The 10,793-nt window shown below is 38.6% G+C and overlaps 1 protein-coding gene across 1 annotated transcript; it reads right to left on the bottom strand.

Annotated features, from left to right (window-relative positions):
• Positions 1-698: 698 nt before the first annotated feature.
• On the bottom strand, positions 699-10,571 carry penka (proenkephalin a). The gene is made up of 3 exons (XM_064928020.1): positions 10,162-10,571; positions 9,805-9,945; positions 699-1,873 (listed from the first exon to the last, which is right to left on the bottom strand). Exons 2-3 carry the CDS (start codon positions 9,940-9,942, stop codon positions 1,325-1,327), a joined length of 687 nt encoding a protein of 228 aa, XP_064784092.1. The 5' UTR covers positions 9,943-9,945; positions 10,162-10,571; the 3' UTR covers positions 699-1,324.
• Positions 10,572-10,793: the final 222 nt, after the last annotated feature.

The raw sequence follows: 10,793 nt of genomic DNA, 5'->3' as shown, positions 1-10,793 counted from the left end.
TGAATCCACACGCCAAGCACAACTTCAATTCAGTGATGTAGACAAACATTTGGTGCACTGAATGATAGGATAGAGCGAATAAAAAGTAGCAAATTAGGTCAACATCATTTCCGTATTGGAAAATGTATCAAAATGTAACCAATGCAAATTTACCTCAATAGACAATCAGCTCAACCTTGGATATTTTGTATCGCCTCCTTTCAACACTGGACATTCGGGTCTTTAATCGACCTTTGCACTCCGTGGCGAAGCGCACGGTAATTAAAGCAAAAAAGATACTCACTAAAACAGGAATTTGTCTACTTACTTCTTGTTGACATATAACTACCTTCTGCGCGGTTTCTTCGTTGTTTTTCCCGTCTTCAAGTGCCTGAACAGAGCAGCCGAGCATACCCTAGATTTGATCTTGGTACTGCGTGAAGTTGGGGGAGCTAAGAGACAACATCTAAAGGCAATTGTCGTTAATATTTTGTGTTCACGTGAGCAATGTGTACAAAAATATAGACAGGCTACAAAGCACCTACATTTGCTTAATAAATCTCCCCCCAAAATGAGTGAATCTGTCAAATGAATCCAATCCTCACCACTAACACCAGAGTTATTATCAGGTGGGCTTGGCAGTGAGACAGTAGCATTAGCTCCACTTCCCAAGCTGACAAACACATCAAACAGCCAGAACATGACAGAGCGGAGTCCAATTATTTCTGCAGGATTCATGGGTTTATTAGGTTTTGTACAACTAATTGGTCTCAAATGCTGTTCTGTTCTCTATAGAAAGAACACAAAACGAGGACATTTTCAACTGAAAGCAACATGTTTCGACATCAGCATACTGAGATAAGTGTGAGCACGGTGGAAAGTAGGTCTAGCCACCGACATATTTTCATCTTGCCTTGCCAAGAGATTCTGGGCAATACTAAATAACCAACCATTAAAAATGGTTTGGATGACACAACTATACCCTAGGTAAGTCTAAAATCAACTAACACTTCAAAAAAGTTAACTATCGATTTAAAAACAGTGGCAAGTCAAAGAGAGAGAGCAAACAGGTCATGCCATGATTGGTTTTCCACACATGCCCCAGCCCGCGTACACCACAATGAACACGGGTTAATTTATAAATAACCAAACCCATAAAACATACAGTACTGGTTGTCATAAATGGAGTTATCATCACCTGATAGGCTAAGTGTTTTTTTTGTCACAGTAAACCCAAACAAACAAAAAGCAGCACAGTACAAGCACAACAACAGAATAAGAATGGATCATCTGATCAATATTGAGAGTCCAGACTCATCAGGAGGGGTTGGAGAAGGGGCCGCCCCTAGTCCATGAATCCGCCATATTTCTTCTGTATCTCAGCCAGGGGGGAGTCAACCCCCTGCCCCTCCCAGGAGCGTTTCAGGAGCCCCCCCTTGTTCTTCTGATCCTCCAGCCACTCAGGCCTCCCTACCCTCCTCATAAAGCCCCCATAACGCTTCTTCAATGGCCTGCCCGCCACCTCCAGAGCCCCGAAGTCCCCCCCTCTCCTCATGAACCCCCCGTAGCGCTTGGCCAACTCTCTGTCTCTCTGCGCCTCGGCCTCTGAATTCAGGATCTTCAGGATCTCCAGACGGATGTCCTCTTCCTCAGCCACTGGGCTGTTCTGTCCTCCCTGCACTCCTCCATCCTGTACGGGTGGGCTCCTCCTGATCATGAACCCCCCGTAGCGCTTCATGAAGCCGCCATACTTCTTGGCCAGCTGGTGCTGCTCGCCCTCCACACCTTCCTGTTTGATTTCGTCAACAGCGACAGGCTCCTCCTCCAATAGGATGTCTCGGCAGAGGCGGAGCTTCGTGGTGTCCAGGCTGCCCTCACATTCTATTGAGCATGTCTGCAAAGATATGAAGGGGAGGGGAACCTCAAAACACAGAAGTGTAGCAGAGGCTCACAAACTCATTTCCTTTCTGTAAATCTAGTTTTAATTTGAGACTTGTCTCTATCAAGGGGCACATGGTACACAGCCATGAAGAAATAATATATTGTCTGGAGTGATATAGTGATATATGTTTTGCCATAAAAAGGCAAATTGTACATATAGAGTAGTGTTTAATTAGACAATATTTAACAGGAGAAGAAACAAGTCCAATTCTGATGCGTGAAATAACTGGGTGCGGCCGCTATTCTCCAATGCCAGAAAGACACAGTTGGATGTACAAACAAATGGATTCTATTTGCCTATACCAATATGTTATGATACTTCTCTATTAGTTTTAAGAGTAATTAAATAAGTAAGATGGGAAACAGATGGAGGGACACTTTTATCTGGTTCATTAAACAGCTTCTGGCAAACACAGTTAATGAGACGTTCCTCAAAGCCTGTTACTAGCCTACATCTAATGCCTCATAGCACTTGTCTTTTTATTTCTGAGCACATCAAAGCAGCAGAGAAGAGGGCTTTTGTATAGCCTACAGATCATTCTGAATACATTATCTCGTGGAAAATAAACGTCTCAGATTCATTTTATTTTACTTTATTTTATTGGTGGTATTTGAATAATATGAAAAAAATGATCTCTAAGAACAATTATAAACTGGGTTGTTGGAGCCCTGAATTCTGATTGGCTGACAGCCATGGTAAATTTAAGCAATAAGGCACGAGGTGTGGTAGTATATGGCCAACATGAAGAAAAAGGGAAAAAGGAAACCGCACACTGCTCTTTATAGTATCACTGATCTTTAATAAGCTTTACTTATCGGCAGAGTTTTTGTGAATTTTTTAAATTTTTTACCCTTATGTAGACCTTGCCCCACCCACATCCGTTCCACACATAGAAGGGGATTGGAGGCAAAGGAAAAACAAATATGTGCTACCAAATATAACAATATGTATTTCGTAAATATTACAAAAGTGTATAAAACACGTCTGTAAAACCACAATGAGGACATAGCAAGTTTTCATTAGTCATTGGGTACATAACGTACAACTATTTTAGGTTTGACGACGAATACTACCTCCAAACGAATGGAACATCGATGGACTCCACATTCGCCTTTATGTGGGTCTTTTTGAAGAACGTTTTGTTAATAATGAAAACGAAAACCCATTTTTGAATAAAGTTCTGAAGTGGTATCGATATATTGACAACATTTTTTTGCATATGGGAAGGAACTGAAAAAGAGCTGTCAGATTTTATGGCACTACTCAATGACATTGACCCCAATCTCAAATTCACTATTGCACGTGACACTCAACGTGTTCATTGCCTTGATTAATGGATTGAGAAATCAAATGGAACCCTGTTTACAACTCTGTATAGAAAAGAAACGGACAGAAATACTATATTGCAGGTGGACAGCTTCCAACCTGAGCCATTAAAAAGGGGACTTCCAAGAAGTCAGTTTTTCAGACTGCGCCGTATATGCCACTCCACAGAAGGTTATCTAGAAAAAGCAGCGGAGATGCGCATTCGGTTTCTAAGAAGAGGCTATTCGCCACAATGTGTTGATGAAGCTCTTAATTTGGCATTGGGAGAAACAGGAGATGAACTGTTAAAAAAAGACCCGCTAAAGCTAAAGAACACTGTGTAATGTCCACAACTACATATACTTTGAACTCGCGAAAAGTGGGAGGTGTGATCAAAAAACACTGGCATATTTTATCATCGGACCCAGTTTTGCCGGCTGATTTTAAAAATCCACCACTTATTGTGTATACGAGAGATCGCAATTTACGCGATAAATTGGTTCATGCCAACTGCCAGCCACAAAAGAAAATCAGACAGGCTCTTTTACGCCCTCTACCAAATGGTAGCTATTAATGCAGAGGATGCGCACAGTGCAACAATATGATGAAGTGTGAATATTTCTGCCACCCACACACAGGAAAACGGTTCCAAATAAATGACATTATTACATGTGTAACTCTGTGTTGTTGTATGTGTCGAATTGCTACGCTTTATCTTGGCCAGGTCGCAGTTGCAAAATGAGAACTTGTTCTCAACTAGCCTACCTGGTTAAATAAAGGTGAATAATAATAATAATAATAACATTATTAAATGTCCATGTGGGCTCTGCTATGTCGGTAAAACTTCTCGTTCTCAAACAGAGAATTAGAGAACATAAAAGTTCAATCAGGAGAAACGACAGGGATTATCCATTATCCAAGCATGACATTTCTACCTTTAGATGTTGTGGGATAGAGAAAGTTAAGATATCAGATAGGTGCTATTAATAATACTCTGAGAAAAATAGAATGTTTTGGGATTTTCACCCTCCAGACATTATTTCCTAAAGGACTTAATGATGAAATGCCTATGAATGTTATGTTGTGAATTTGAACATGAATTATGTGCCTATTTAAGTTTACTCTGTTTTTCGTAAGATGTACCCAATGACTAATGAAAACTTGCTATGTCCACATTGTGGTTTTACAGACGTGTTTCATACGTCTTATTTATACACTTTTGTAATATTTATGAAATGCATATTGTTATATTTGGTAGCATTTATTTGTTTTTCCTTTGCCTCCAACCCCCATCGATGTGTGTGGAACGGATGTGGGTGGGGCTAGGTCTACATAAAGTGCACATTTTTAAAAATTGACAAAAGCTCTGACGAAGGCCGTGAGGCAGATACATAAAGCGTTTTAAAGATCAGTGATACTATCAAGAGCAGTGTGCGGTTTCCTTTTCCCTTCATCTTGTTCAATTGTTGCCATGCACCTGCAAATAAGATTGATCAGATGTGCGAGTGCCTTTTGAATTTTGTATATGGCCAACATACCACGGCTAAGGGCTGTTCTTGCGCAGGACGCAACGAGGAGTGCCTGGGCAGTCATTAGCTGTGGAATATTGGCCATATATCACAAAACCCCGAGGTGCTTTATTGCTATTATAAACTGGTTACCAACGTAATTACAGCAGTAAAATAAATGTTTTGTCATACCCGTGGTATATGGTCTGATATATAATGGCTGTCAGCCAATCTGCATTCGGGGCTCGACCCACCAAGTTTATAACAGACCTTATACCACGGGTAAGACAAAAAATGTATTTTAACTGCTCTAATTATGTTGGTAACCAGATTATAATAGCAATAAGGCACCACAGGGGTTTTTGCTTAAATAAACTCTCTCTGAAATATGTCAATCAAACCCTGAGAAAATGCTTGAATTAATGAAGAGTAACATTTAATTGAGGCTGTATTGAAGCTCATAACTACTAACATGCTGCCCCCTGGTGAGGCTAAAACACACTAAGGTCACAAATAAAGACAGGTTTTCTGGAGACTGAACTCTTTTTATTTATTTAGGTAAGTCAGTTATGAACAAATTCTTATTTTACAATGACGGCCTACCCCGGCCAAACCTTCCCTTAACCCGGACCACGCTGGGCCAATTATGCGCGGCCCTACGGGACTCCCAATCACGGCTGGTTGTGATACAGCCTGGGATCGAACCAGGGTCTGTAGTGACGCGTCCAGCACTGAGATGCAGTGCCTTAGACCGCTGCACCACTCTGAGCCCTCTTACCTTTCATCGTGGTACATTTTTGTAATTTGTTGTTCGATGTTGACCATTTGGGATAAACTAGTACTACTAATTGTCTAATCTTATTCAGACACTCCAAAACCTGCCTTTAAACTTTAAACAAAGTGAAAATGTCCCTGGAAATTGATCATGCGCAACAGTCTTGGTTTTAATACAAGCTATATTGTTGTAAATGTCTCAATTAAACCAAATAGGGTACTAGGGGGTAACTAGCCCCCCCTAATAACAATCTCTAATTGCTGACACAAAAAAGCAACGTTTGGAAAAAATTGGTATGTGGATGAAGGTCATGCTTAGGCGAATGAACTATAAAGGGAAATAAATGGCTACAGTTTACACTTTTTTAGTTGTTTCATGAAATGTTGTTTTTAGAAAAGGCATAGGGTTTCACACAAGTGAGTTAAAATCCATTTTATCACTTTGATTTAGAAATTCTTTAGTAAGTAATACTTAAAAGCTAAGTCTAGTTATTTTATTTTAATGATTTAAATCAAATATGGGGGGGAAATGGGGTTGCACAATCCCCAAATCTGGAACAAATTCAAGAAAGCATACAGTATTATATAGAGCTATTATTGCATGCAGGGTTGGGGAGTAACGGATTACATGTAACGGATTATTTAAAAAACGGTAATTGTAATCCGTTACGTTACCAGCAAAAATATTGTAATCAGATTATAGATACTGAAAAACTAGATGATTACTTTGAGGATTACTTTTAAATTCAGAAAGGAGGTTTGCAAAAAAAAAATGGACACCTCTGTTTTCTCAATGACATTCAAATCAGAATTGAAAAAAGGCGTAAGTGTAAGTTTGTTCCACCTGAGCGAGTCTGACCACAAGTCAGAGACCACTATGATGACATACCAAGTGGCTTTGATGGATTGTAGGAAAAGAGCAGGAATAGGCTTTTGTAGGCTACAGTCCAAGTTATGTCTTACTGGTACGACTGCTGTCTGCATTCAAAGATTATCCTATTTGAATAAATCCTTGGAGGTAAGGATGACAGCAGTGGTGTAGTCTGAGGCGATACGGATATCGCTTATTATTGTTATCTACATACCGCATTGATGTGAATCACACTGCTGCTCTCTCATTTAGCTATTTGCACCTTACGGATTGTGGTTGTTGTGGATGGCTGTTCACAAATCTAAATGTGTATTTGAACCCAATAATGGTTGAATTGAAGAAGTATAAACTGCCTATCAATCACTGTTTTTGAAACCAGTGGACAGCCAATGAAAAATGTGCTCTTGCAACAGCTGCACAGTGTGGATCCCAGACTATGAGCTTTTATTGCTCAATCTAATTCATGCTGATAAAAAAATGTCATCCATAGGCCTAATGAACACATGTTCAAACTTGTACACTTTTTATAGACTTAAAGGGGCAATCTGTAGGTGCTACATCCACTTTTGGACTTATATATAAACATATCCATTGATTCTTGAATATAACTTAGTTTAACTGTCACACTACATGAGAACCCAAAATATAAGCTTGTTTTTCTTCAATGTTTGTAAACATTGTAAATGTAAACAAATACTGTATATCCTCATAACATGGTTAATAAATAATTTTGATATCGTGGATGGTCAGTCCTTGCATCCATAGCTCTGTCTATTAATCTGAGAGTGGTTACATTTATCCAGGCCCATCCCTCAGCGTTTTACCAAAACAGATGGGGGGTGAGGTCTTGTTATTGTTTCATCTGTGGTTTTACCCTTTAAACAGCTGCATATTATCAAGATATCAAAGTATCACCAACAAAAAGTTAAACAATAGGCCTATAGCAAATGCAGAATATTGCATTCATTTTCACATGTAAATAGCACTTTTCAGTGGTGCTCAAAGCATGCCATTCTATGAGCGCAGCATTTATTTTTCAAATCGAATCAATGAGCCCAATCAGTCCTCCATGACTAATAAGTCCTTAGTTTTGGGGTCATGCTCAGGTAAAACAATTTGGCTAATCTATACTTCCATATTTTCTAAGTCCTATTGTTGAAGATCAAGGGATATAACATTTATTGGAATGACTGGAATTCTGATAGACTTTGGTTTTTAATATTAAGATATAATTGAATCAAAATATTATATGTAGTAGAAAGCAATGGGTTAGAAGAAGCCTACATAACCAACCCATAAAGTAAAATGTTACATCCATAGATGGCAGGCCAGGTGAACTTTAACATTGATTTATCCTGCAATAGATGTGGTTCAATTGGTAACATTCATTTTTGTCTTCTTCTAATGCCTCTTAAAGGGAAAGTAATCTAAAAGTAACTGGATGTAATCAGATTATGTTACTGAGTTTGGGTAATCAAAAAGTTACTTTACTGATTACAATTTTGGACAGGTAACTAGTAGCTGTAATGGGTTACATTTAGAAAGTAACCTACCCAACCCTGATTGCATGGAACTCCATTCCGTCTCATATTGCTCAAATAAACAGCAATCCTGGTTAAAAAAACAACAGATAATGCAACCCCTCACCCCTATTTGACCTAGATAGTTTGTGTGTGTATGCATTGATATATAGGCTATGTGTGCCTTTATTTTATTTTTTATATAGTTCTGTTCTTGAGCTGTTCCTGCCTATTAATATTCTGCATTATGTCATGTTTCATGTGTTGTGTGGACCCCAGGAAGACTAGCTGCTGCTTTTGCAACAGCTCATGGCGATCCTAATAAAAATTTAAATAAATAAATGTCACCATTAATATCCGCACTACGAGGAGATTTGATGTAAAGTCCCTCTTTTTAACTCACCTGCACATTCATTTTCTATGTTTTTTCTTTGTTGTTCCTTTTCCATACAATCCATCATGTACAATTGCACTTAAATATGATTTTAATAATGCAAGATTTTAAATCCCAGCAGTCTTTAAAATTACATCAGGAGCAAAAGGTTTTTAATTAGTTGTTTTTAATTCATAAAAAAAATTGGAATATAATATTGGAATGGAATATAAATAATAACATTAAATAACATTGGAATATAACATTTAATAACAATAACTTAGGTAATTAACTCAGTGTAACATTGATGTGGCAATTCTCTTATGCTCTGCTATTGCACGATTCTAATTTGTACCTGTAGGTCACAAATAAAGCTATCCCCAGTAAAATTGGAGCACAACTCATGAGCCCACCTCCTGCACTGCTCACAACTAATCCAGTCCCCACCTGTGACTGAAAACAATGGGAGAGATATAATTTGAAAAGCTATTTATATGACATAAAATGCTGTGTAAAAGAGCTAAAATTCTATAAAGTTGCATTAACTGTAAAGCTATCAGTAACTAGTGGAAACATTTACCACTGAAATTAAGTTACGTTATCTTTTTTATGTATTTTACCTCAGACGATCTGGTAGTAAGGTTGCTAGCTAGTACTCTTAGCATCTTATGCTAACTAGTTAGCTGGCTAGCATTTACTGCTAGAGAAGTTGCTAGCAAGCAAGTTAGCATAAACTAGCGCTAACTGGGCTAGTCATTGTCTAAATGTCAGGTAGAAACACATTCATAACCATAAGGGGGGGGGGGGGGGTGGAGGGTTGAGTTGCCCCCAACACGCTCATCCAACATATTACTACTTTACTAAAAGAATATCTACATTTTCCTCTCTAAACAAGTTGATCATTTAAGGCTTTCCTACTTGTATATATAGATCTATTTTCATTGGAATATATCTACAACTACAAAAAACTTACCACAAATATCCTTTTGCTGAAATAACATTTTTTGTTCAACAAGAAGAGTGCCAGCCGGGGAAAGTGTTGGAGAAATAATTTGATGACATCTTGTGGTCTTTATGTGAATTACATGGGGGGGGGGAGTTACCCCCTACTACCCTACTCATGTAATTTTAAAAACTGAATGATCGGTGCATAGAAATGTCTCGAGGTTACATGTTGTCACCAGTTAGACCAACAACACAAGTTGTAGCTTACATTAAACATTCAACCGAAACTAGTATGACATTTCATATTGGTGCAGTTAAAATGATGGGTTTCCTAATTTAATTGGTATTTCATTAATTGTCTGCCTGCATCAAAATAAATGAAAAAGAGCTTAATAAAGCCGTGTTCCAAGGATACATGCACCTCACACAGCATTGCCTAACATTGAAATCACAAAAATAAACAGATGGGTTGGCTACTGCGCAATCTTTCCCACGAAAAAGTGACGCGGAAAAAGTAGCACCCGGTTACTTTACTTTAAAAACATTTGAATTAAAACATGTCCAAAATGTACTAATCGTGGACCTACCAGAGTGTTAATTGTCGTCTGTTGTCCCGGTATGCGGTTGAGGCAGAGCGCACAGTCCTTCTCGCAGTCCGCTCCGACCGCGAGCGCAAAATACGCACAGAGAAGCAGCCTCCATAGTGAGTTCCCCGGGACAGCCATAGACTGGAGACCATGTGTTTTGGGAGAGAATCCACCAAGACTTGATTAGAAAACGTTTGTGATTTAGAGTTTTACTTACTGTTCATTTCTCACGAAGTGCTAAATCATGGACTATACGAAAAAAGCCATTCATATCCTTAATTGGACTCTAAATTCAACTCAGTTATCCTCATTCCAAAGTTGCCAAGAAAAAACAAACCATAAAAAGCCAATACTTGCCTCTGTTTTTTATGCTTAGTTCAATCCCTGTGGTGTTGCAGTAGGAACTGTTGATTGTGAGGTTTTATACCAAATATAGTATTTCCCCCGGTGCTTACCACGTCGCTGGGAAAAAACACATTTAGAACTGTTGCGATTGAGCCAATCAGCAATCTCTAAAGTCTCACGGATGGAAGAGCTCGTCGTTCCCGAAGCTAAATACTCAAGAGGATGCTCAAAATGGATGCTTATGTGAGCTGAGTTCATAATGCAAGTTCAGTATCTTGATAGGTATAAGTAGTCCTCAGAAAACGTAATCATTATGTTTCCAGTCGTCAGAGGGGAATTTGACGCATAGACTAACGCAATTCACGTTCATTAGATTTATTTGACCTTGCAGGCTATAATAAGATGTTTGGGAAATGTAGGCTATTCAGTCATACTTTGACGACAGGTGTGGTATGTGAGTCACTTCTTATAAGAAGCTTTGTGTTTGCATTTAATAATGGGGTCCACACTTATTTGTTTTAACATAATGACAATTTTCAGTTAATTTTGAAACATGGTGGACCAGTTATTTGTGTCACACTGCCACAATACATCACATATGTCATGAGGTAACAGAGATCAATAAAAATGACTTCTTAGTCAAG

This window comes from Oncorhynchus masou, chromosome 3, assembly GCF_036934945.1.
Source record: "Oncorhynchus masou masou isolate Uvic2021 chromosome 3, UVic_Omas_1.1, whole genome shotgun sequence".
NCBI classification, from domain to species: Eukaryota; Metazoa; Chordata; class Actinopteri; order Salmoniformes; family Salmonidae; genus Oncorhynchus; species Oncorhynchus masou.
Note: the sequence above shows the minus strand (reverse complement) of the source record. Positions and strands in the feature narration are given on the sequence as shown.

What these genes read in the sequence shown, in the direction of transcription:
- penka (XM_064928020.1), bottom strand. Translation starts at nt 9,942, where the DNA reads ATGGCTGTCCCGGGGAACTCACTATGGAGGCTGCTTCTCTGTGCGTAT. An exon ending in AGACGACAATTAACACTCTG is followed by an intron (nt 1,874 to 9,804) that starts GTAGGTCCACGA and finishes ATATCTTTGCAG; the next exon opens with ACATGCTCAATAGAATGTGA.